General features: G+C 44.9%; 1 protein-coding gene across 2 annotated transcripts in view; it reads left to right on the forward strand.

Annotated features, from left to right (window-relative positions):
• The window catches only part of LOC129206976 (deubiquitinase DESI2-like), a 63,122-nt gene extending 37,088 nt beyond the window's left edge, over positions 1-26,034 (forward strand). For both annotated transcript variants that reach the window (XM_054827220.1, XM_054827221.1), the window contains exons 2-5: positions 2,863-2,935; positions 4,323-4,416; positions 5,475-5,616; positions 22,958-26,034. In XM_054827220.1, coding sequence (XP_054683195.1) covers positions 2,863-2,935; positions 4,323-4,416; positions 5,475-5,616; positions 22,958-23,200 — 552 coding nt within the window. In that variant the 3' untranslated portion in view covers positions 23,201-26,034. The remainder of the gene's footprint in view (positions 1-2,862; positions 2,936-4,322; positions 4,417-5,474; positions 5,617-22,957) is intronic.
• Positions 26,035-27,727: the final 1,693 nt, after the last annotated feature.

Consider the following 27,727-nt stretch of genomic DNA (forward strand, 5'->3'; position numbering starts at 1 on the left):
ATTCAGGTGTGGCTGAGGTTGTTGCAGTTCAGTCCCTAATCATCCATTAAAGGGACTCATAGTGAAAAATACACCATTTAAATACAGAAATGTCTATGTGATGGTCGCAACAGCTAGTACCAGCCAGAGAAATGCTTCTGCTCGTCTCTCCTTTATCTTTGGTGGGGCCTCCTCGTCACTTGTGTTTCCAGGGCTGTCCTGCAGCCTGGCTCTTGGCTCCTTCAGTTGGGCAGGCTGGGTTTTGGGGACTGTGGCTCTGTGCTGGGAACAAGAGTGGTGAAGGCAGAGGGCGGACAGGGGGAACTTGTGTTCTGTCTTGCTGTGGACGTACAAGGTGAACAGGTCTCTGTGCGTTATTCTACCATGGTAATCAAGGAGAGGTTTGGTTTTCCCTGCTTGTTTGCTTATTTACTGTTTGGATCCAACATAAACTTTAACATGGAGGAAGAAAAAGCTATGGCTGAAAGTGGCTTTCAGTTTAACTTTCTTGTTTGAAATACAAAGCCTGATGCAGACCAGCCTCTGCAGATAGCCCTGGCTTTGGTAACTGGCAAGAGCATTTCTAATTTAAAAAGTTTCCTTTCTCTTCCTATTAGTTACTCCTCTAAGCAAAGCAGCTGGCGTGACCTGGACATGTTGTACTTTTATTGTTGCTGTGAGACAATAGCTCAGCCTGAGGGAAGAAGACAACCTACTTTCCATATCCTCTGGGAGTTGTTGCAGTGGGACTCTGTAAAAACCAGTGTTTCTCTGAAGCTTACTGAGACTATCTGAGAGTCTGAGGAGTTAACCCACGAGAGCTGGGAGATCAAAGAGGTGAACTGAGGGCTACATGTCCATGGGAGACAGGGTTTGGTCTCCTCAGCAGATGTGGCCAGTATCATATGGGTTCCCGTATGCAGCCTCCACCTCTGTATCTTCTTCCCCAGACAGAGCAGGGATATTCCTGCTGCAGAGGACAGGGCAACAGAGATCTGTGGAGAAGGGCAGCAGGAAGCAAGGGCACATCATGTCCCTAAATACCAGGCATAGTGCTCAACAGAGGGTTCACTGCTAATGTGCTGGCAGAGGTTGAGACCCACCTGATCTAGCTCCAGTCCAATGCTCTAATGTATCCTAAAAACAAGAGTTTGCATAATTCAAGTGAAGAGGTAAGTGGAGGTTATACAAGGTCTGAAGAGAGCAGTGGGCAGGGGTCCAGCTAGGGTCAGGTGGTTTGCTGCCTTCCTGCAGTAATACATCATTTGTGATACCAAAACTCACAAAGAACAAGAAGCATTACAGCATTTTCTGGAGGGAAAGGGAAGTGCTGTACTGCCAGAGGCAAGCATTTTGGGGCACATGGTTTAAGGTATCAAGACTGGCCATATATTACGTCAGGCTTGGGACTGCACTTTTCATATCAAAGCTACTGTGTTTTTCCACAGTAGCAGTGGTCTCGCAGAAACCATTTCTAGGTGATTTACAGAGCTACTGCAGTCATCAAAAATACATGAGCAAGCAGTGTGAGGAAAGTAGATGGAGTACGCCAGACCTCTGGTTACCTGACAGCAGAGGGGTTCTCGCTCACGCCATGGCAGCTCAGTGACACCAGACACCAGGGAAGGTGCAGCTTATCCCGGCTCCACCAGAAGCAGCTACCAGACCCAAAAGAGAATTTTAGCTGAATGAACCTGTCATATCATTGTACGAGGACAAGTGAACAGCACTCACTTTTCTTGCAGTGCGTGATTACGATAAGAATTCAGTTGCTTTGAGTTACTAGAGATGCATCTTCACTGCCCAGTAGCCGTAAGTGAACTGTAAATATACCAGGCACGGGCAGTTTCCACTCATTGCCTGAAAACATCATTTCTGTAGCGGCACAGCTCTGCAGCTAAACTAATAAATACTCGTGCTGAGCAGGGCTAATTATCTCCAATGCAGCACTGCCCTGGCATGGCTGTGTGGCTTCCCGCTCCAGAATTAGCTTAGCTGGGACTTGTTTGGGTGTCTGCATTGTCCTTCATGGTATGGTGGAAACAGTGAGCAGTGTTTGGTGGAGGAGCGTCGCTTGCACGCACCGGACTGCAGTATTCCTCTGCTTTAAACGTACCGGCGAAGTGCTGGACTCCAGAGCAATGAAGTCACTTAACAGCTCCTCTTGAAAATTTGTCTTGGACTTGGCTGAAGTTGTGGTCACCTTGGACCTAATTTTGGAGCAGCAAGCCCTTGTCCCTTCTGGAAATGATGCTTGATAGTATATGGTGCATCTAAGCAAAATGACAACTAGTAAGCTCGGAGCTTCTTTTTTCCTATAAAGCAGTTACCAGTGTCATATAGTTAACTAGTAAATAGTGCTCCTCTGACTTACGGGAGGAATGGATCTCTGTCTCCAAGATCTCATTGCCTAAAACCAACTTAATAAAAAGTAGATGTTGGGAGTTGATGTAAAATGGTGTGCAGAAAATATTTGGGGATTCTTTAACTCAAGATTTTGAAGATCAGGTAAGACACGTGAATTGGTAAAACTGTCTCAGTGTCAGCTATTTAAGGGAGAAGATAGATAAATAATCACACATCCTGTAGCAGCTGGACTGATGCAGGTTCAGGTCCAGTTATATCAGGGAATACAGGGAAATGCTTTACATTGAAAGGGCTAGATGAGCATTTTTTGGAGACCTAATCCTAGTCAGCTGTATAAACACAGTGCCTGTTGGTGTGTAAGGAGTCTCAATTTGTTTGTCTCAAGATAATTTCAAAATCAGTCTTGTTCTTAAGAGAAGTTGCCCTGAGGATAGGAGATGGGGGATATATCCTAGATCAAGACAGTGTGTTTCTTTTCCACTAATGCGTCCAAATGTGGCTTTTCTTTTACTGTAGTACTGGATAAATGAATACACTTCCACCTTGGGGATTGGTGTCTTCCACTCTGGCATCGAGATCTACGGCAGAGGTATGAAGTATTTTCTTTTCACTACCTGCAGAACATGAGGACAACTGTATGGCTAGTCTGAGACAGAAAAGCACCCCAAACTTATAGCTTTTGGCAAGGAATATTTTGAGGAGCAAAAAAACTCACCCAGCTGTCTTTTTAGAGTCCATTGTGGAGTCCAGCAGGAACTTGTGTAGTTCTGTCATGAACCATGTAGCCCTTCTTACTTTCAGCATGTAACTGCAGTCTCTATAGCTTGTGCAGGTACGTAGCAGGATGGCAGATAGGAGGGAATGAGTAATGCTGAAAAGCCGTTCTGCAGTGAAGGAGGGGGAGACAGAAGGGGAGAAATAGGGGAGGGGGAAGGGAGAGACGGATCAGTAGCTGTCATGAGACCTGCCTGTAAATGTTTGTGCTAATTCCACGTCAGGATAAATCAGTTTTGTAGTAATTCTTTACAAATGTCTATGGTCTAGAAATAATGGTATCTGGTTTTCCAGATCTTGGAAGCTGTTCTTTTGAAACAGCAGAGTTACAAGGAAAAGAAAATGTCGTGTAAGACTTTTGAAATGGTCTGGATGGGATTGAAGCTGATTAGTGCACCCATTGCAAAAGGAGCAGCCAAGGGATGTGGGAAAGCAGCTGTAGTGCTGTGAAGGACAGGCTAGCATCACAGACTTTCCGTTTCCTTCTTTGGCACTAAATGAGAATGACTCGGGCTGTCTCACTCATGGTATTTTTAGCCAGTGCCACGCAGTAAATAACCCCGCTGGGGTGCCACGTTCCATCTCAAGCACAGAAGGTTTCACAGGCCATGCGAGATGCCATGCATGACACAGTGAGGTCCGCAGGTTGTGTTTCACAGGCCATGCAACGTGGCCTATATGGCATGGAGGGACCTCCTGACTCGACCCACATGCTGAGGCAGCAGAGCACAATCAGCTTGGCTTTCTAGAAGAAAATTCCTGGTTTCTGCCTGAAAATTCCAAGAATTCCTGGTTTCTGCCTGTAAAACCCTCCGGAAGAGGAGTGATTTCTCCCTACTCCAGAAGAGACTTGTTCCAGCTCGGTACCACCACCACCAGCTTCTCGTAGTGTTTCTAGATGCCTCCACCACAGAACTTTCCACTGAGAGGAAGGCATCTGGGCAGGCACAGAGGCAGACTGGGCGAGTTTGCCTGGCGCTGTGGGAAAGCAGTAGTGTTAGCATGGAGGGAGGCTGTGAGGGTATCCTCAGGCTGACAGGTAACCGGACAGAGGAAAAAAAGCTTTCAGAGTCTGGCTGAAACCGATGTTGGCAATAGGCCAGCCCCTGGTGCTGACGCTGAGCCATGCAGACAGCTGCCATAGACTTTTTCGTGACATTGTGTTCATTCAGTTACTCACAGGCTGTTTCTTTCCTTGTCAGAGTTTGCCTATGGAGGGCATCCCTACCCTTTCAGTGGGATTTTCGAGATCACACCTGGCAGTGCGGTAGAACTTGGCGAGACCTTTAAATTCAAGTAAGGGCCCTTTTCTACCTCTTCCCCTCTCCCTCCTGGTAGCCATGGGTATAGGGGTAGCAGGGAAGTCCTCTCCTCTGGGTCCCCCTTCCCCTCTCCTCATAAGCGCTCTCACTGCACCCTTTGCATGCAGTAAACCATCCTTTACACGGCTCAAAGGCAGCCCCGCAGGGACTTTGGAGGTGGACAAAAGAGTGCGTACACCAAACAGGGAAGTGCTGAACTGCGTTTGACAGGGTTTAAAAGCATACTTACAAATGAATGCAGTTCTCTTTTCCCATTTTCTTTGTTTTCTGTGCTCCCGGTTTCACCTGTCAGCAAGAACAGGAGTAACTGTGTGTTACACAGAGCCAGTGCACAGAGGAAAAAAACCAAAACCTCATCTTTTTATGAGTATCACCTATTTATGGCTACTGCCCAGAGTACCAGAAGTCATCTCCTGTGTTTATTGCTACTCTGTCACAAGGGACAGGGCAGCTGCTAGAGGAGTTCTGAGAGGATGCTGCATTAACATGTTGTTCAAGGCGCTCAGACTGTGGGGCTGCAGGTCAAGGGACTGCCCATGGCAAGTGGGGCTTGGCTTTCCCAGACTGCCAGTTTATGTAGAGGGATGTCGGAGACTTTTAGAAGCATAAGCAGTATTGAGTGAGTATTGGGAGAAGCAATAAGTTTCTGCATAAGGTTCTCGGTCTGCTCCTTCCTGGTCCACCCCATGGAAACCCTCTCCATCGTGAGAAAATCATCTCCTCTGTCCTACTGGAAGTTTCTTCTGAGGGGTGATGGTCAGAGTGGGAGCAGGCCCCCAGAGCTGAGACTTCCCTGGTGGTGAGCAGGAAGCTCTCAGAGCTGTTGCCTGTTGCTGTAACCTGCTTTGGGGATAAGCTGGGGATATTACCGTGCCATTTTGTTTGTGGGAGTCTCTGATAGCCCTAGACATGCATGTCCATGTTTTAAGTCTGTCCTTGCCAATGTCTGATCATTTTCCTTTCCCTGGGTATGCATCACTGTCTTCACTGTATCTTTTCATGTTTCCTGTTGTGTGTTTTGTTTTTAACTAGAGAATCCATTGCCTTGGGCACTACAGACTTCACAGAAGAAGATGTGGATAAGATTATGGAAGAGCTGGGCAAGGAGTACAAAGGCAATGCGTACCACCTGATGCACAAGAACTGTAATCACTTCTCTGCTGCTCTGGCTGAGGTGCGCACAGCAATTTTTATTATTATTATTATTATTATTATTATTATTATTATTACTTTTTTGCCGCTTCAGATCTGTAGTAGTGCTTACAGAAAGAGAACTGGGGTGAGCACAGCCTGCCAGGCCAGAGCCCATAGCCAAATCTCCTGTCTCTGCCCTTAATATTTTTGGAAGCCATTTGCTGTTGAAAGGGATGGGATCAGGAGGTGGAGATGCAGCAGGTTTATCACACGTTTGGTCTAAACTGTGTGGGGAAATGAGGAGTGCCTGCATTTTGGTTCACTGAATAGGTGCTGAGCAGGAATTGGAAGGACAGACCTGGTTAGCATGCAAATGTGCATCATGTCAATAACAAGCACAAATAACCCTACATGATCTGCAAAGGAATAAAAATGGCTTCTCAGTGTTCTGCAAACAAAAATTTGCAGTATTCAGGAAGTGGGTGTCCCTTTTCCTGATTTAATGTGCACTATCCAAAACCTATTAAAAAAAAGCATTGATTTTCTCATACACATTTTTCTTTGCTTACTCATCTTCATGTTCACAAAAACACTGTGAATTAAAGCAGAGTTGTTATTTCTCTTCAGAGAGAATTGAAGCACAAATTTATCTTGAGTATCTGCTAATGTGGGATATTTGATTTTCAGTTCCCAAAGATTTGAATATTTTGGGGGGGAAGCTGCCTTCCCCCTCACCCCCTAGATGAGATGGTTAAAGTGTGTTTCAATTAAGGTGTAAGTATTCTGCACTGGTGTAAATCTGAATTCAGGACCTTGACTCAGTGCCAGTAAAAAACATGACAAGCACAAAATGGAAGTGACCTTCCATAGAGACTCTGCTTTTCATAGGTGTTTTATGGCGAATGTGAGGAGAGAATCTCATTCTTCACAATAGAGTTCAACTGCTTTAACAGTGAAACTTTCATTTCTCTTTCTGGAATCCCCATCCTCATTCATTACATATCTCTCACCTGTCTTCATCATATGAGACAAGAGTCATAGAATCACAGAATGGTTTGGGTTGGAAGGGACCTCAAAGACCATCTAGTTCCACTCCCTCCCTGCCATGAGCAGGGACACCCTCCACTAGACCAGGCTGCCCAAAGCCCCATCCAACCTGGCCGAGTCCTGTACCAGTAACCTCTTTTGCCACAAGTGTCCATTCATTCCCCAAACAGGCCTATCGGGGATCTTGAGTTGAGGTGAGATTCTGTAGAAAAAATACTGTATCGTTTTGAAAGAAAATCTCTAGTGAATCTGTGAACCAGCAATTAATTTACGAGAGACCTGCTTAGGCTCTTAGGATAACCAATTCTCTATTGGTTTGATCCTTGCTAATTATAGAAAGAGAAAATGACTGAGTCCTTTCTGTAAATGTTATCAAATAAAAATAAACAGGAAGGAATTGTAGTGGTACAGAGAATGAAGTTTCAAGCAGTACAGTGATCAAATCAATGTTAGCCACACTACTGTTTTGGAGTCAAATAATCAAATTACTACAGCAGAAAAGGGGAACATTAAAAATTAGGAAGGAAACCCAGGAGAAAGCTGTGTGATTGTTAGCAAAAATGAAAAAAAAACAACCCCAATTTTTACTTGCAGCAGTGCAATAAGGTCATTGCTTATTACATACTTTGATATGTAAAATTTCTGTCTCATGTCCAAGCCATAAGCTCAAAGCCATTCTTCCTTGATTCTGCTGCTACATATCCCTGAACCCCTCACTGCTCCTTCCTTGTCCAACCTTCCAAACACAAGTCAAATAAGATAGATCTCAATAAAAACCTATTAGCGTGTTTTAAATTTTGCTTTCAATATACCTTCAGTGAACATCTTTACAGGAGTGGAATTTAGGGTTAAGTTTTCCTGCAAGAGCTTTCTTGGATTCTGTGTGCTCATTCACTGCCCCATAACCTGTCCAGATAATAAAACAATAGCCTAAATGGCTAGTTCTGACACTTCTGCTCCCAGGAGCAGAATTTACTCAGGATTTACGTCAGTTTATTTAAACCTTTCATAGGCAAGCAGGATTTCTTGTTGCTGTTGCTCTTCACATATGCCTGTGCTCAGAGTCCCTCTCTAAAATATTACAAATGCAAAACCAGCGGAGGTGTGCTTCAGGCCCAGGAGCAGAAGGCCCGGGGTGGTCTCTAGCATTAAGAAAATGGGAGCGGAAATTCTTAAAGAAATAGCTGGTATTAAGACACTAAGCAAAAGTCCTAGCCATTCGACATGCCTCAGTCAGCAACATGAGAAAAACACGTGGCCGCCTTATGACAGATATCGCCATCCTTGCTGGCAAACACACTAAGTTGCCAATTACTGTGTTTTGGAGCTGGGTGAGAAGTAGCATAGCTTATCTTGGGACACTTCTGACCTCTTGGAGGAAAGACTGCTTGAAATCTGTTGAGACAGAACCTGCTTCAACTGAAAGCAGCAACAGTTTCTATTCTCATTTCCCAACATCTGAGTGCTTGCTTAACTTTACAGCCTTAGTGCTTTGCTTTTTTTTTTTTCCTTGCTCTAGTTCCCATTAAAACTAAACAAAACAAAACCACCACATTAGGAAGCTCGAGGCCCTACCATGTAGAGCTATAAGGTGCAGCCTTATAGTGCGCAGAACGTGCTGACTACCTGAGGAGTGGCTCTCAAGACTGTGTAGATATGTGTCGCCATAGAGGGCAGAAAACAGAACCTAAACCCAGTTCTAAGACGAGTCTGTTTAGTGTTTGTATTGCCCTTTCTTCAGACTCTTCCTCTGTGAAGCAGCAATAATAATAGTTAGTATCTAGTTATGCATACCCGTGTTATGTGGCAGTTAAAGACAGGAAACTGGAAAAAGTATTCAAAGAATTAGAAGAAGTAGAAATTTTGTTCAACAGAAGAAAATTGCTCGCTGAAGCTGGGATTTAACTCCAGCCACGTAAAAAGCAGCCAAGTGAGTATAAATTCTCAGTCTCTCTGTTGCTGTAACCCAGCAGAAAGGTGATGCTATCAGTACCGCAATGCCCTTTCACCACAGAGAGGGGTCGGGGTGGACACTAATTTTTAGCACGAAAGAGGGAATGACCAGCTCTGCTCCCTACGGCCCTTTAGGCCTTTCTGCTCATGGGCAGAAGCAGTTGTGGTGAGTTCAGGAGATGGTTGTTCTCAGCCTCCTGGGGTAATACCAGGCAAGACACATCCCTGCTCTGTGCGTGAGTATCTCCCCTTGTGTGCTGGGTTATTTCCTTCCTTTGAAAAGGGCTCTGAGATCTTTCGGTGACAGCTCTCTTATCTGCCATGGTTAATTAGCTGGTTTCTGGCTTGTATTGTTCTGTATCAGCACGCGAAACCAAGAGCTAGAGCTCTATAGCCATGTGGTGATGTATGAGTTAATGTGTGTTTGCACCAATCTGTCTGGCAGGCCTTGAGATCCGGCTGTACGGCCATGTGCTAGGGAGCTGTGTTTGGCTGCCTTCATTTCCTCATCTGGCTGTGGGCTTGCTAATTAGTATCCATACAGATGTTTCCCCGGGGGCTGAGCCATGGGTTGGGAGAATACCATCTGTTCACACGGACCGAGGGCAGATGCAGCCACGTGTCCCGCTGGCTGAGGTCGTGATTCTGCAGAGGGAATGGGAAGGAGGTATAAGGCTGGCTCTCCCTCCCAGATCAACTGTCTCAGGATCACACCGTGAGACAATGTCTGCCTGCGTGTGCAATTGCCAGGACCTGTAAGCCAGGTTCCCCATCCTCAGAAGGACTGCTGAAGCCACAGGAGTCTGACTTTACTTTCAAAGTTTTTGTTTTATTGTTCTTTACCAGTGTTTTCTCAGCAAATAGAACATCCATCCAGAAATATTTCATCTACATCTGTTTATGGATTATTTTTCTATCAAATTCGTGTTTAATACAATGATGCCTTAGGTCCCACCGTGATAACTGCCAACTGTTATCTTTAACATTTCTGAACTTTGTGGTCTAAGTAGGTGATGCAGACTGACCCCTAACGGTTAGGGGCATGTCCAGACCTATGTTCATGACTGTGCCATTTGGCCATACATCTTGAAAAATCCCTGGACTGCAGCAAGTCCAGGCAGATAAGCTCTATTCAACCACCAGGCATGCCTTTGATCTGCTATCTACCTCTGAAAAAACTCACTTTGCAGTGCTGTTGCAGCCTAATTGCATGCTGCTGTGACATTGAGCCTCTCCCCACAATGCCACGCATCTCTCTTGAGTTTTCTGATCTTCCTGCCCACACTCGCTTGTAAGCTGCAAGGGGCTTTGTTACTCCCTCACTGGCACTTAGCTCTGAATTTTCCTTACTCCCTGCTGCAGACTGCCAAGCATATTCATACTGGCTCAAGACTTAGATCTCTCCCTGCTTTGCTGGTTCCCTATGGACTTCTAACGAGCAGCTACTGGATCAAAGAGGCATGGCTGGGTCTACTCACAAAGCAGCTCCTGTGGAAAGAAAAACAGAGAATGCCCTGGTTTCAGCAGCAGTTCAGACTTCATCTTCTCCACTGCCATTTCATGGCAGCTTTCTCAGTAAGCAATTCAGTGAACGTGCTGCATGATCAGGAGTCTCTTCCTGTGGATTTCCTGAGAAATTCTTCTTCACCGGGGGACTTTGGGTTACTTAAGAAGTGAAGAACTACCAGAGAGCATAAGTCTCTGCCTACTAAGTGCCACACACCATCTTCATTACAATTTTGAAGGAAGTTCTGATGTAAACCAGGGCAGAATTTCCTAGTGGATAGTCACGAGAGAGAAATCAGATGCACGCTCTTTGTATATGCCCAGCTTCGATTTAAGGTAGCTGGTACATGCATCACTTAATACCTCTTTGCGGTCTCCCCTCACCTTCACAATCTGTGTCGGTGTGGGAAGGTGAAGTGACCATGATCTAAGCAGTGAAAATCTAGTTAGGGTTGCCTCAGCCACTCTGTCTACTGCAACATGGTCCCATGGTACCTATATTTATAAACCACTTAAGCAAATTGTTTGTGGGTTAAAATGAAGAGCTTCATCAAACTGGGATTAGCACTTTGCCTACAAGAAGCTTATTCCTTTCATGTTGCTTATGTTGACTGTCCCCAAAATCAAGTGGTATCAGTACCATGCTCTCTGAAGAAACCGTCCAGGAGGATGGGCAATCCTTTTGGGAGACTTACGCCTGCACTTTCTGCAAAGGAAAATCAGTCAAGCCGTCAGCAGCACAGCCCAAACTTGATGCCCATCATGTTCTGAGCTTCTGTGCCTTTCTGCATGTCGGTACTCCCGGCTGGTAATGCTGCTGGCACACAGCAGGGATTTTGGCATTCTGATAAGGTTATGCATGGGTGGGGAGTTCAGTTAGGACCACATCAATATTGGGTGAAGTCCTTCTGGTTGATTATCTGTTGTTAAGTCACTACGCTCCTAACAATCCCCTGTGTACACTTACAGCAATATGCTCAAATGGCCCTTCAAGGAATTGCAAAATATTTATGTTCTTTATGAGTTGTCCTGGCTGATAAAAGAGGCTATTTAAACTCTGCCAGATGGAAAAAATATTGGCTTTTGAACATTAGAAAAACCATTTAAAACAAAAAGAAAGACTAAAATAATTAGTTCTTTCCCTAATGTGATCTGTTGAATTTCCTGATTTTTCAGAACAAGGAGATGTGAGATAGCAAAAGGACAGAAGTTACAAATTGCTGTAAAGCAGACACAAAGGAAGAGGATTATGTTTGTGCTTTCAGGAAAAAGCCAAACTCAAAGTAATTCCTGGGCTATCAGTCCCCTGCAAGGACCCTCAGGTTTGAGATGCCGTCCATGCCACTGCTTTGCAGGAGCACTTGTCACTGCAGCAGTGGGCTACAAGGAAGTATGCCGTGGGGTGCCCAGACAGCCATGTAACTACGCGCTTTGTCACCAAGACTGTTCCTTGGGCATAGATAAGGGTAGGTGCACGCAGATACAGGGTGAAATTGCTGTCAGAGGTCTCTTCTCAATGCAAAAGCATGGCTCATGATTGTCCTGGAAGTCTACAATACAATTTGGACTTGTGGAAGGCAGACACTAGGCAAGGCAAAAGCATACCTGGCACAGCTTGTATCCCCAAACATGTGTAAAGCTGAAAGGTTGACTACCAGGAGTTCAAATATGGGCATGTAAGAATACAAGCCTTGCTGATGTGTAGGCGTATGGTGAGTGTACAGCGCCTGAGGACAGCTTCGTTAGAGAAGGTAGCAGTGACTAGAGGGTTAGAGGGAGGATGAAGGTTTTCTGCTTCCGGATTCTTCTTCAGTCTGGCGATATTCCTCAGTATTGAATGTAAGGATCACACTATGTCACTACAACTTAAAGATTCTGAAAAAGCTTTTGCTGTTCAGCCCATTCACAAACAGAAGATGACTCATTTGACTTCCCACCAGAAATTTTCCATGCTTCTGAAGTTTCCCGTCTAAGATAAGCTATAGAGCTGTGCTCTTACCAGAGTGATGACAGTTGCTACAGCATGTCTCAGAAAAGGGCAAACCACCATAGGAAGGGAGAAAAACACCTTTGAATCAGCCCCAGAACTGGAAGGTAAGTGGAACTGACTCAAGGAAAACCATCCTTCTCCCTTCGTCAATGCGATTACTGCCAAGCAACTGGAATGATCCCTATTTAAGGAAACTCTTCAGCACCTTGCTATAGGACACGACACATAATTATCAAAGATGTATGCCGTCTGAGTGCCAGGGAAGATAGCCCCTTTTATTCCCTAAATACCCTTGCCAGTGGTGGAATAGCAATAAAGTCAGTGGGTATTATGGGCCTTTTCGATAAGATATGAAGTTGATGCTCATCGTAATTAGGAAATGAATTGAGAGACAGTGATTTAATTCACCTTAAAAATTGTTGATCTTGGAACTTTACCCTAGGACAGCAGTGACAGAAGGTTTTATTCTTTTATCACGTCTTTATTCCCTCTTTCTGAAAGGGGAATTATTTCTTTCTGATTTGTAGCTGTAATTTATCTTAAGTACGAGAAAAGGTCAAAAGCCTTTGTATTTTGCCTGGAGTTATTTAACTGAGTTGCAGCTGCTCTAAAACTACCCTACCTTTTGGGGGGTTTTTGTTTTTTGGTTTTTGGTTTTTTTAGGAAAAGACAGGCAGGAGAAGGCTGAGTCTCTGTTAGTAGGACCCATTTGTGTAGGACCCCCTGGACAAACCTGGCTCAGAAACACCTGAGTGATCTGGTATGAAATCCCCTAGAGTCACTGAAAGCAGAATTTGGCTGCATGACTGAGGGATGGTGAAGCACAGTTAAACATCCCTATTTGCTTCCTGAATTACCATGACTTTCTCGTATACCCAGAGAAAGCTATTAAAAAAGACTAGAACCAACTCTGAAGTTAGTGTGCATGGTTCACATCCATGTGAATGTGTGATCGATCTTCAGAAGGCTCTTTAAGGTCATTTGGATTTGAGGGATTAAAAACCCTTGAGGAAAACAGATTGGTATCTCATTATCCAGCTTCCTCTTGTACCCACTGATCCTTTTCACCCCTTTATTCCTTTAAATATTAAAGGATCTGTTTCCTTATTGCTCAGCATTTCTTGATCCAAAGGATTGGATCCAGGGGACAGTGCTCAGAGATGCCATCTGGGTAAATGGCTAAAATTCGAACTAATTATCAGAGCTGAATTAGGACTTTCAGAGTAAACCAAATCATCAAAAGCAAAGCCTTTTAGAAGGATCTGACAATTTTATTAAAAATTTTGCTAGGACATTTTATGGTTCAAACAGAACTTTTAGCTGGTGAGACATACTCATCTGCAAGTAACTGAGAGCTCCTGGATAGGAAGAAGCTTGCTGAGGTGTGGGAGAGCAAGCTGGACTAAAGATTTATTTACCTTTTGTCCTATATTTCAGTAAAAATCCTCCTCAATATCAGCCACAACATGTTCTGGAGCAGGGAGTCCCTCAGCCTCTCCTGTGGGAACTGTCCTACTTCAATGATTTATGTAAACAGGGAGATAACACATTTCAGTAGGAGAATTTGTGTGCTTGTGGTTTTAGAAGCTCATTTTGAAGTTGTAGAATTTGCAGAAGTTTCCAGAGAGAGAAAAATATTTTGGGGAACTGGGGTTCTTGTTCTTGGGCTGAAGGGGCCTTGGAAAATAGTCCTGGAGGTTAATGAAGTGAGCTTGGCCCGTTCTTTGTTGACACAGAAGGGGAAGAGAGTGTCCTAAGCATCTGAGGTCAGCCTTGGAAAAATTCTTTAGCATCCTAGATGAGGCTGGCTCCTACAGGCAGGGATTATGTCACAATCAAATGCTTTGCAGCCAGAGTCTTAGAGCTGCAGCACTGCAATGCTCAACATGGGAGGTAAATAGCTCCCAGTCTCCCAAAATCAGTAGGACTATCTCAAATCAGCCTAAAAAGATGGTCTCCAATGGAAACACCTTGAAGATTAACAGATGGAGTCTGCGCAGTGGCTCCTGCAACCTGATGGTTACAGAGGACTGAAATAGGCATCTGGCATACCCGCTACTGATGCTGACACCGCAGTGATATTATTAAACCTACACGCCAGATTGAATGGAAATGCTTGGTGAAGCCATGCAATCCCTATCTCCTTGGGAGGCAGGGGATGATCTCAGTGCAATCAGGCTTGCTTGCATGTGGGTCACATCTATGTTGGATTCTAGGGCTTCTTTCCCGTCTTCTTTGTATTATTGGTAAAGATCTGTCATATTGATAGTGGCAGAGAGAGGCTTTGTCATTATGTATCAGCGTGATAGTAGGAAATATGCATCTCTCATAACTGAAGCGCAGCGTACGATGTCTCTGTGATTGGCTTTAGAGCTATGTCTGATGTGTACTTCCCTGATGGTGTGGCTGTCTTGGTTGTCCTTTGTCAATGTGGTTGGAGCTTTGGTAGAACAGGGGGATCTTACTTTACTGGTAGAGGGTGTGGAGCTGTGCTGAAGTGACAGGAGATGGTAGCCAGTGCATATTCTTTTCTTTCTGGCTTTCTGGCTATTCACTTGTCCTTTTTCAGCCAAGGCAAAGCTGGCAGCATATAACAAACTTACATCAGAATCCTGCTTTCCTTATAGGACCCTGACTTTCAGTAAATCCTCCGAAAAAGGCAGGTTTGCTGAATCAAGGACTAAATGAGGCCAGCTTTTTAATCATCAGTGAATAATTCAAGCTTAAAGCTTTTCAGGTCCATCCCCAGGCACACGTGAGTTCTCATCATAATGTTACTAAAAACTAGGAAGCTCTCCTCAGCCTGAAAGCTATCAGAGAGAAAGGATTAAACACCAGAGAAGGAGCTTCAGGTGGCATTTGAGTCACAGTCAAAAGCAGCAGCAGCAGCTTTTATAAACCAGTCTTCAGCAGATGCTAAGTAGACAAATAATACCCGTGTTTTCCTTAGTCAACAACTGCTTTTCAGTTGCCTGTGTTGTAGAGGAGGAGATAGGTGTTTTGTTGCGTAAAAGCCTGTGTGCGATTCTGTTAATGGCAGGGGACACAATGCTCCCAAAGGACAGAAAGAAGAGAAGGAAACGAACAAACAAACAAGCAAGCAACCACAAGGCATGAAAGAACATTAGGAAAGCTTTATTTTCTGGTGCCTGAACCAGTCCTCACTGAGGCTGATGGAAAGACTCGCTTCACTGCAGCAGCCTTTGAATGTTGTTAGCTCTATGGGGAACAGGCTGTGTTTGTTTTCTGGTTTTTAACTGCCACGTACGTTTAGAAGCAGCTTATTAATAAAGACATCCTGCACCCATAAATTATCCTCATGGTTTCAGATGGATGTCATTTTTTCTCTTGTTTCTGCCTGTAAGTATGCACAATTTTGATTGCATGCGGTTAATAAACTGCTGTATTGCACTCCAGATGTGGCTTCTCTGCAGTGGTAAAATGAGATTTCTAGGTGTGGTTTGTGTATTAGTTGAACTTTACATAGTCTTTGGGAAGTCCTTAGAATTAAGGCTGCTATAAAAGTATAAAGTTCTTTTCCCATCATTAACCTTTCCTGCCTTGCTATCCTGAATGAGGTCTCTAGCCCAACACAAATGATTAGCGGGATAACTCTTATTCACCTTTCAGCTCTCAGTCCATCCTCCTTCCCCTGTCTGTCTACTTGTACAGGGGAATAGTATGAGGTGGCAAGTAATTTAAAACAGAAATCAGTCCTCCCTAAATGGCAAGTTTTTTGCACATCATTTCAAATTTTTGAAAAAGGGCTGATTTTGTCACATGTGCCTCTGCAGTTATATCAGGTTTTCCCTTTAATGTGATGTATCTAGCCAAAAAGATTAAATGTGAAGATATTTTAAGAGTAAATTTGGAAAAAAAAAAAATCTTAAGCTCTCTGAGGCTAGTGTAAATGTGGGTGTTTTGTACCACCTATTTTATTTTATCTGCTTTTTGCATCTGTCTTACCAAACCAAAGCCCTGTATCCTTCTCTGTTATAAATAAGCATAATACCTTGGAGCTAAGTTAGTTCACACTGTCTGGGGAATTCATCTCTAGTCACGCCACCATGAAGTCTTTGAGTCTTTATGTGTGCAAATGCCTGAGAACAGATGCCTCTTTTCCACAAACAAAGATGGCGAGGAAAATCCCTGTCCTTCTCACCACTGCCTATTGATAAATGAAAAGCGTCAGGAGTGTAAATGAACTGTCTAAGTGTGTTGATAGGTTTTTGAGACTGGAACCTTTTGCTTAGGAGTCCTGCCAACACTGCCAGGCAGAAGGTCTTTCCCTGTTCCTATGTGTTCCTGTATTCTCTCTTCTCATTGTATCCCCATCTGCAGAAACCTGCTGCCCACTAATGTTAGAAAACAAGGCTTGACACCAAAACACAGGATTTTCTTGGTTAGCTCTTTAGGAAAAAAAAAAGATGCTCTTGATGTCTGTCCCTCTGTGCGTATGGGCTGGCCTGGTCATGTTCAGCATGTCCACAACGCTTGAGCGGATGACCCTATTAGGCAACAGCTGTTCTCAGCCACTGGTCTCAAAACAGCACCTGCTAGGAGAAAGCAGCTCATCTTCATGCCATCATGATAATACGAATGAATTGCAGTTGTTTGTTCATTTGGTGGGAGATTTATTATTTTAAATGCCACTAACGAGGCCAGACTTAATTATACTCAGCATTCCCAAAATGGTCATCTGTTACGATGCCACTTGCTGCCTACCTTGTGATCCTGCAGCTGCTGGCTGTACTTATAAGTGCTGGTTACAAGGAACTTCATGCCCAAAGAGGGCATCGCCATGCTCCAGTGTTGGTACATAACTAATCAGTGATACCACTCATAATTCAGTTCTGAATGTGGTTCATCAAGACGTCACATTTGCAGCCACCATGCCTCCCCACTGGTGGCCTGGCCAGTGAAGCTGGAACAGTGCTGTGAGTGCTGAGGTGCTATAAGGCAGCTGTCTCTTTTGACCCAGAGCTATCTATTTCTTCACCTCTGTTCTTGGCATCGCTCTGCATGCAGACTCCTGCGTAGAGGCAGCTCTGTCCTTCCACCACAGGACCACAGAGGTGACTGACACTTTCCCACTAAGATCACAAGGGGAGCAAGACCGTGGGTATTAGTCCCTCCTTTCAATGCTTTCCTTTCTCCTCACTTGTGGCAGGTCTCAGGGAGATGGTGCAGATGCTTCTTCTGCTTTACATGGGAGAAACACCTGCAGTGCTGGGGGGGGCCCATAGGAGTGGCAGTGCCCTGCCTGCTGTGGAACAAAAAGGGATTGCGTAGGAGAATGGGGGCATTTTAGACAGTTGCTTAAATTAATTTAAAAGGTTTTTCCCTTCCTCCTTTGACTCGGGACGCTACCTCCCAGAACACAGCCTCATTACCGAGCTCATACAGCCTCATCTACCGTTTCTCAGCTGTTCCCTTTCCTCTGCAAGACGCAGACCATTCCTGGCTCTGCTGAATGCGTGCTGCGTGCAGCTTCACAGCCCAGTGCCACCTCATCTATTCTGTTGATCCCCATAGGCTAGCTATATTCCCTAGAGTAGACATTGCCATTTTTACACAGTAACTATACAACAAATCTGCTTCAAGCAATTGATCCTAGCATGCCAAGGTGAGACTGCGCTTTCAGGTGTGTTGCGAAGGCTGCATGTCAGTTCTCTTTCAGGAATGTTATTTTCAGCATATACACCACATGCATCGGCCGATCAGGAGTGCAGAGCTAGAGGTATGTTCCTCGCTGACACACTCAGACTCCCTTATCTCTGCCAGCACGGGGCAGTTATACTACCAGGTCAGTTTTTGCAAGGTGGTAAAAAAGATGTCCCTGTGCATTGGGTTAATGGTTGATTCCAGATGTGTCCAAGTACTAATTTCACCACGTTGCCATGCTTCTCTTGCTATATATGGTTTTTGGCTGCCCTAGCAGAGCCTGCAAGCTTTGCCTGGGCAGATGTGCTGGTTTGTATCTAATGGCCTTATTCTGAAATTCTGATAAGCATCATCTATGCTATATTGTCTAGGCCTCATAGGAGTCAACTCATGCAAACACTGGAAAGATTCCCCTTGGGCTCTAAAGGCTTTGCTCTTAAAGTGCTATGGGGTGTGCGTTAGACTGCTCAGGCACCAATAAAAGCTGTTTGCATGCTCGAAGACACACCAAGGGGAATACTGTACAGTAGCTCAAATGGATCCGTGCCCCATGTGGACGCCACCTCATTTTTAGCAAGGCTGCTAAGTGAAAGTGGCAGTGGGTGGTTCAGCAGATGTTCAGTGCTGAACTCTCCAAGCCTCAGTCTGAAGACAAGAATTGAAGTAATTAGCATGTATTGTTTGAGGAATGTAATGTTGCTTCTGCTCATCTTGATTTTCATGGATCGGAGCACTAAATGGTGCCTTTGGGAAGGCTCACTTAAAAAAAAAAAAAATTCCTAAGTGCCTTGAGTTATAGTTCTGTGCATGGCCTGAATTGCCCCAATTGCGTCATCCAGCACAGCGCTGTACCTATTGCATTCAAGAGCTTTCTCTTAGGATCCACAACAAATCAGCCCTTCGCTTTACTTTGAAAGGGGCTCAGCCTGTTAGACTGCCATCTCAGATAATGTCCAGCATATGCCCATAGACCCAAAGCCCTCACAAAACGCAGCACATCGATAGCATTGTCCTCTAGAAGGCAGGAGACTCAGCTTCTTCCATTGCTGGATGGCATTTAAACCCATGTTTCCCAGCTGCTAGGCTGTTCCCCTGCCCACGGTAAAACGTTATAGGGAAGTGTGAAGGCCTTGCTGAGCAGCGATGCCTGGTTCTTAGGGTAGGGCGCTTGGGGGGGGGAAGAGTGATGGGGTGCAGTCCTTACTCCCAGGGCAGTTTGCACATTTTAACCAGTGACTGTTTAGTGCAAAATGACACAGCTTAAGGTGCTCAGAGGATCCCAAATTAGTTGTTTCTCGATGAGTTGAAATCCTGGTGTGGATTTGACAGCTGCCTAGAAATAGCACCCAAACTGTCAGGTCCCATTTCTCCCACATGTTTTGCTTCAGCCAGGGATGTCTGAACTGCTGTTTCCACTTGACTCTGCAGATGCCAGCTGGGTCATTTGCAGTTTTTACACCGAGTCTCCAGAAGAAGCTGCAGCTATGGGAGACTCGGCTCTCTATCGTGAGGTGCCACTCAGTGGAAGCTGCAAGTACATGCAGCCTTCGCCGAAGTTTCTGCCTGAAAGAGGGACTGGTCTCTCGCTGGGCAATCAGAAGCTGCGCTCGCTATCCCAAATGCTGGATTTCAGTCTGTGTCAGGGACTGGCTGCCTCTGTGCGTTGAGAATAACTCACACCTTTGGGGACCTGGCAGTGAGAAAAAGATGAGGAAGTGCTATGCTTGGCAATGATAGCTGGGCACTGCTCACAGGAGGTTTGCAAAGCTTAGGGCAGCCCTACGTGGGCTGAGGTGTTCCAGGCATTGCTGCCCGTAGTACGGCCTCTCGTGTACTCTGCAGGGTTTCCCATCCCAAACACTTTTCTGCCTCAGATTAGCTACAACTAGCCCCTGAGCTTATATCTCAGACTTAAATCTCACACAGGCTTAGCCCTTCTGTGACTGTTTGTTTCCTTAAAGTTCCTTCTCCAGTCAGCTACACATCAAAAGGCTCAGCTACTTTCGTGTCCGATGTCAGGCTCGGGCTCCACTACAGGTATGTTATGTTTCCTGAAGGGATGGTAGCAGGTCAATTTGATATGATGGTCAGGACAGCAATTTCTGACCCATAACAGTTTATTATTTATTTACTAACTCTGACAGGACAAGTACGTGACCCATCACAGAGAAGTTTACCCCCTTCAAAAGAGAAAACCCCACTTCACTGGCAAGGAAGAAAAACCCCCATAAAATCCTAAACTCTAATAACATCTGGAAAAGAGTTCTGCTGGTGGAAAAAATGGGTGGTAACAGGGTTCTGTAAGTTTATCGTTCCAGTGTGTGGTTTTCAGTTGAGAATTGCCCTGAAGAGCTGCACTAGGTAGATATTTCTGTGGCTTTATAAGCGATTGGAAAACAGTCACTTCATCTTGCTTGTGCTGTTTTATTTAAACTCAGCTGGCTTAATCCCATTGCAATCAGGTTTATTTGATGTTTCTCCATAAGCTAAGTACTGCTGGATGCTCCAGCACAATATGCTTTATGGCAAGGAGTGAAAAACACAGGAGCAGGCTGTAGTGTTAGCGGCATTCCCTGCCATTGCCCTTTTGCTCCTGTGAGCCTTGTGTTTTGCTGTGGAATAGTAAGGAGGCTTCGCTGACAAGAGGCGAGGACAAGCATGACTGAGGAAAGGGAAACCACTTTGACTTCATCATTATACTTAAGCTCCACAAACTGCCCTTTGCTGATTGATGGCCTGATGCCCACACATCTCCGTTCTTTTTCTGGCTCTTTCTTGCCTCACTGATTCATTCTGGGTGAAGAAGCTCCCATAAACAAAAGGCAATCATTTCAGCATCGCTTCCACATTGGGAAGTGCTATTTCAGTTGCTAGGGGATCTGCTTAGAAAAAAAAAAGCCAACTCTTAAAAACAGTATTTCCATTTCAGGCAATCTTACCTTGTGCTGTTTTGTTGTTTCAGCTAATTTTCCAAAGATTCAGATCCTGCTTTTGTTTTCCTATTAATATCTGGGAGGAGGGAGGGGGAAGTCTTTATTAAGACTTATGGCTGCTTGAGAACCGAACTCGCATGCATGCGTACATCACAAGGAGCCTAAACTGAGTCACTTTCTATTGCTGGCAGAGGGCAATATGTCACCTAAGTTCCTGGAGAGGAAGAAAGAGAAATGGTACAAAATCTAGAGGCAATTGTGCTGATTTTTTTGGCTTTGGCTCAGGTTCAACGTTTGAGTAGAACGTATTGAACACAATTTTTAAAATTCAGCAGTATTCTTGTGAAAATGATCAGATATATCTGGTGGGAAAACCAAATGGATCAGAAAATTTTCTATGAATGAGTCTTAAACACAGGTGGGGAGGTCATCTGCTTATAGGCAATAGTACTAGCAATGGAAACCAGGGATCTGGATGGAGATAAAGAATTGCTAATGAAGTAATTGACCCCAGATTAAAAATGTTAAAAAATACAGATTCATACAGTTGTATCTGAGGTTAAGTAGAATGCAGCACTGGTAACCACTGAAATAAAAGTCCTTGGGGCGTTTTAGGTAAAGAACAGTCTATGCTTGCAAGTAATTTTAGCACCTAAATGGCTCTGCTTATTCTCTGATACGTAATGATAATGTCTTCAATTTCACACGTTGATTTTTAAACAACGCATGTCAAAATAAAGTGAGTTCCATAGTCAAATTAGCACAGTCACAGGTTTGCCGCCTTCTCCACACCTCATTGGAAACTCCACGCTGTTGGAGCAAGCTAATTCCCTTCTCCTGAAGGAGGCTATCGGAGTGGGGCTTAGGTTGTTCTGCCCAGGCAATACGCATGAAGGACCAGCTGGTCATCAACCGTAACAAGTGTAATGCGGCACAGCACATACTCCAGCAAATGGTCCCGTTGTGCTCCCATAAAATCTCTTGAAACCTCTAAGCACTACATTTCCATTGTCACTAACAGACATCTCGCCAAATAATCTCCTTAGTGGATTACAGATAAACGCCCTCCTAGTTTTTGCAGTAAATAGTATTAAATTAAGTGTAGTTTTAGACGGGAAGAGGGTGGGAGGAAGAGCAAAGGAATTTAGTATTGGCAGAAGGTGCAGTATGGACAACCCTGGAATCATTAATCCACAGAAACTGTGGGACAAGGTCTGTGGGGTGGAGCTTCCTCCCTGCCTGTCTTGCTCCATGGGAGACAGCGCTGGGAGGGAAGGAGAATTTGGGTATTATGACTGCTGTGCCTGCCACAGACTTCAGGCTCTAGTATACTGGTGTAGGGCCACACAGGCAGTATAGTTACTAAAAACAGGCTCTTGAGATACCCTGGCTGATCAGCTCCACATGCCTCTTCTGTGTACGGTAAGGGAAATGGTAAAATGTAAAGGGAAACTTTCCATATGTGGCCTATGCCAGATACAGCTACTGAAATCTGGCACGTGTATGTACCTGTGGTCAAATGCTACAGAAGATAGGAGCTGCCGTATGCAGCAAGTTGTTTCATGGTGCTGATTGAGAGATGATCTTGGAAAACAATATCTGTGCTAGCAGAGCGTAACCCACATCAGTGCCAGGAGCATCTATGATGAAACACAGGCCCAGTGAGCAGCTAGTATTTTTCTGCTTGTTGCTTTCTTTCCCACATTTAGGAAACACCATATGAGGAGAAATTAAAGGGTGATGTGCTAGGATAGGAAAAAGATCCCCAGATGCTGTAACTTCACTGACCCAGTGTGTCAGCCCGAGGAATAAAAGTGAGCAGCAAGAACAGCTTCTCAGGCATCTCCATCCACTTAGTCAGGCTCAGCTTCTGGGCTCTTCAGGTCTGGCCAGCAACAGCCTAAATATTTTTCCAAAATTTCTGAGTTACTTGGAAAATGAATGTCATTGTCTTGGTTGAGAAGCACCAGCAGAACTGTCCTTTTACCCATGGACTGCCTGGAGAACAGTGGAGTGGCCAAAGCCAGTGAGGGCCATGAACTGGTTTCCCCGTGATGCTGACAAGGGCTATGGCTGGCAGAGCTCTCTGTGAATGTCGAGCAATCATGTAGTCATTTGCATTTATAGCATTTTCTGACTGCAGAAGATGCTCCTTACATTTCAAACAGCTCTCTTCTGAGCAACAGGGAATTCACCCTGCTGAGGTGGTGGCGCGGATGGGGATGACATTGCCACCATGCACGTGTTTTGGTACTATTAACCATGCTCCTTTTCGGTTTGCTCCACAGATACTTTGTGGGAAAGAGATCCCCCGCTGGGTGAACCGCCTGGCCTACTTCAGCTCGTGCATCCCCTTCCTCCAGAGCTGCCTCCCCAAGGAGTGGCTGACCCCAGCAGCCCTGCAGAGCCACATCAGCCTTGGTCTCCACAAGGAGGAGCAGGGGGACACAACGGATGAGGAGTCCCCCTCCACCTCTGCATCCCCCTCAGCCTCAGGCACATCGCGAACCTGTAGACATACCCGGGTCTAAACTGTGCCCAGTATGCCCTCAAATAACATCCCCCTCTCTCTTGTACTATTTCTTTCTCACACCCTTTCGCACACCTTGGTTTCTCTCTTCTCTTCGACGGACAACACAGGGGAGGGAAGACCCTTTCTACTAAGGAGGTGAAACTTCAGTCCCTTTTCCAAGGGCTGCCACTACAGTTGCTCAGCAAAATGACTGTGAGCCCCAACGCTAAACTGAGGAGTGTGGTGACTAAACTGGATTCTCCTCCCAGGGCCCCTGTGCTCCTCGATCCATGGAGAACTGCTGGCTCTCTCAGGCATGAGAGCGTGCGTACGGGCAGGGGGGCACCATACTGTGATGTTCCTTCTCTGGAACTGTTTTACCTTTTTATCTCTTCCCCCACCCATGTGAGCCCAGCAGCCTCCTCTCTATTTTGGCTGGGTTTGCCATTTCCCTATGACAAATCTCCTGCCCACACCCAGTGAAGGAAGCAGAGCCAGAACTCAACCTTCTCATCTCTTAGACCAGCAACAAGCTCCACTCAGCTCCATCCCTTTTGTAATTATCAGGTTTATAACTCATGTGAAGGACAAATGAAAGGTGCTGCTGTTCTACAACCACCAGTTTTCAGTACTCAAATTTAAGAGCTCGAATGACTGTCCTGCTCTTGAAAATCATAACAAAGAACCTAGAAAATGAATGTGTTACCACAACTTTTCTTTGGGGTCAAAAAGAGGATGGGGCTAGTGCTTAGAGGCAGCCACTAAGTAGGTGCAGAGATGACTGTTGATCATTTTGGTGCTTTTTGGCACAGATCCCTCTCAGTTCCCCTAATTCTGGGCAGCATTCCTGGTCTCCTTTTTTTCCCCAGACTCCCTGGGGAATTTCTCTCCTAGCTGAGATTTACTGGCTGTCTTTGGGGAAATGGCACAAGGAAGAGGACAGAGAATCTGTTAGGAACAGCAGTATTTCCTTCAGCTTTTCCTCCTGCACTCACAGACCTAAAATGTGGCTCCAGAGCTGCCCTTCCCCAGCCTATTTTCGAGCCAACCCAAGAAGGTAAAAAATAAGTGGTGAACCCAAAGAATGTCAACCTGTTTCCTTCTCCTCCCTTTTTGGAGGTGGAGGGGGAAACTTAGGGCCACATCTGGAAAGCATGGATGACCCTTCCAAAGCATGGGTCACCATGGTGCCTTCCGTTGTGTGCAGTATTTCAGTGGCATGAAAAATGGGCACTGCTGGCTCACTGGCCTCTCCAAGCTGGCTCTTGACAAGAATCTGGTCCTTGGATGTATTTATGCTCATTCTGACAGGTGACAAGAAAGCAGAGGAGGAGGAAAGGACCACCAACTCTTCCACTCAATTACCTCACTAGGAGTTCTAGTCAGAAGATGTTGGAGAGAATCGAAGGGGAAATCCAGGCCCCCTCTCTCTCTTGCAACTCCTCTTGGCTACACAGAAGTGGATGAAAAAGGAACAGGCATGGTGTTGAGAGGGGGTTGCCATTTTAGAAATGTTGTTCTCAACAGCTACTACCAAGTCAGGACTTCGACTCTCCACCTAGAAAGAACTATAAGCCCTCAAGATAGGTGGTTGTTTCCTTTTATTGGTCACAATAGCATGCTAAGTCCAACCAGCTGTTTCTTTAGCTCAGGTATACAGAAATGTGTGTTATCGGGGCTGAAGGTCTTGGCTGTGATGTACATCATGTCTGCACAGGCAGCGCTTAATGGTTAGTTACATGTGCATGCTCTTAGTGAAGCAGGAGGCTTTGGAGAGATCTGTTAGATGGAAATATAACTCACAGGATGGCCTCACTCCACTGCCTCCTGAAGTGATGCGTGTTTGGGCAACAAAACCTTTACAACAAACCTCTCATTTTAATCCTCTGAACAAACTGCTGCAAGTTCTATACTGAACTAAAGTCAAGTTCCTTATTAACCTTGACTCCTCACAGCCCATACTGCATTCTGAGCAATTCTGCAGCTCCTGGTATCCAGTCCAGCACCAATCTTGATTACGCTGGCTTGTCCAGGGATGTTTAATAAGATTTCCATCCTGTTCTCCATCCCGCTGCCCAGAAAGCATGTTACACAATGCACCCTTGCACTTTCTATTCCCCTGCAGTCATGGTCATTGCAGCCTAAACCAGCAGTGCAAGCTTCATTTGTCTGAAGTTCCCAGGGTGCCTGCCAATAGCCAGCAGCACATTATGTGCAGAGAATTTTAAAATCTTTTTTTAGGTCCTTCTCTGGAGGAAAGTGAGAAGAGGCTTTCCCAGAGATTTTGTCCAGGCCAGGGAAACTGCAGTCAGGAACACCTAGTTCCTGATGTGACAAAAGCCAGCCAGCCATCGCCCTTGTGTTTCCGCTCTGCACCTGAGCTCCAGATAAAGCACCATGTATACATCTAGGAGAGAAGTAGGGCTCCAGAGGCACATTCACACAGAAAACCCTCTCACAGTATTTCACAAAGTAAAAAACGCTTAACTGGCTGTATGGTAACCCGCACAAGAAAGCTCCATTCAGCCTCCTTGGGGACGTGAATATGTGCTTGAAGTATTGGGAACTACACTTGGGGTGAGTTGTCAATGTCATAAAACCCAGATGTTTGTTTATCTATTTTTATGTTTGTCCATCTGTTTATGGCAGTTGGGGTCACATCAAGGAGGCATCAAACCTCTGTTGTAAATCAAAACCAGAATATATTCCAATCTTCAAAAGCGTTTCTCCCCACCCCTCTCTGTTCAAGGTGGCTGACCAACAATGACAAGAACAAAGGGACACTGTGGAAATAAAATATATATTGATGATAGCTTTACCTCTGTAATTTAACAGCATTTTAGATTATTAAACATGAAGACATTTTGAAAGTCTAATTTACTGTTCATCTCTGGCACAGCATGTTTGTTTTAGGCACTTTTCTTATCCTTCCAATTATTACAAAATTATTGTTGTTATTATATAACTCTGTATTTGTATTTAGCTACACATTTGCTTTCTCTTGCTGTTTTAGAGCATAACACCACGGCAATACTTTAGATACCAACAGTTATCAATAAAAACGGAAGAGCAGCTTATGAATCTTAACAAGAGCAACCCATGGCACTGCCACAAACTCTTAAGCTCTTCTTCTTACTGCCAGGACTTTTGGTGCCCTTATAAACGCTGGAATGAGGGGGCACCAACTCTGCGCATGGGCATCAGCAGCTGTGGGTTATGTCTCTAGCAGAGAGCTAACAGTACTCAGGGGGACAGTGAGGGTGAAGGTGAGGTTAGTCTAGTGCTGGAATATTAGAGTTACAATACACACTGTTTCTAGGGAAAGTCAGGGTGAGAGGAAAGAGGTTAAGTAATAACCTCTCTTCTCAGCACGTCTGTATCTATAACAGCAAGTCTCTTAATTTTAGGAGATTATTCTTACTGATTTTTTTTTTTTTGTCAGTTGGCTTTCTCTTCCCAAGTTTGTGATTTGAGGCCTATATCTCTCAAACTCTTACGAAGTTTCAAAAGGAACAATTGTGCTTTCAGAGGCCCTGCATGAGTTCGTCCCCCAGCACTGAACCTGTGCTCTGTGATGAGTTCATGCCAGTCTCAGCACAGTGCAGGGATGAACACAGACCTGTTCTCTTGCTCTCACCACTCCCAGCCGAGAACTTTATTTCTGGAATTCAGACTCATGTTGGCTTTGTGTTATTGGAGGTAGTCGATAAGAAGTCATCTCCTGCTATGTTGGTTTTTTATTCTTCAGTTCTGTTTATTTGTCTCTAGGCTGGAGAGGCTCCCAGAACAGGTTAGTGGCCACTGAATTGCAGTAATGTTAGTTTATCTTGTTATTTATTATATGTGCTTGACTTCTCATTTCAGTTTGTATTGATACGGTGGCTTACTGACATGTTCAGAAAACTTAAGTACAGCCCCCAATTCCTTGATGTGATTAATGGAGAAGACCAAAGCAAGTAATCATTAGTGTTTCATTTTCCAAATGGTTTTAAATTACTCTTTGTGTTGAGCCAGCAGGTGCCCTGTTCCACTTTATCCCTGCTGTTCTCGCCATCAGGCAATGATTTGGGTTGTGGAAAGGCTGTGTAGTGACTCAGGAAGTATTTAAAAAGGGAGCTTTCATTCTTCTAGCTCCACTCTGCCTTTGTCATAGGCTACCAGAACATGGCAGAGCCTTTGGCTATGGTATTATGTGTAAACATCGCAGCCTATGCCTGGAGAATACGTGCTCTTATCTCCAACACAACAGGGCTCCACCATTGTGCATGTGGCTGCAGCTGCGAAGTGTTTGAGTGGATGGCAGGGTACATTTAATTACTAGCAAGAATGAGTGACTAATGTCACTTCATCTCAGAGTGAGACTGTCCATTAGCACTGTTGTAGCCAGCTTTCTTTTGAAAAGGCTGTAAAAGTTTCTGGGGGACCAATGTGATTTGGATAAGGGATAACAATGCAGGAAAACAGACAGTATGATCGTGGCAATCTTCTTCCCTTAGGACACCAGGCTACAGAATGAAAGATATGGCTAGTGGCCAGGCCTTCACAA

Source organism: Grus americana, chromosome 5, assembly GCF_028858705.1.
Source record: "Grus americana isolate bGruAme1 chromosome 5, bGruAme1.mat, whole genome shotgun sequence".
NCBI classification, from domain to species: domain Eukaryota; kingdom Metazoa; phylum Chordata; class Aves; order Gruiformes; family Gruidae; genus Grus; species Grus americana.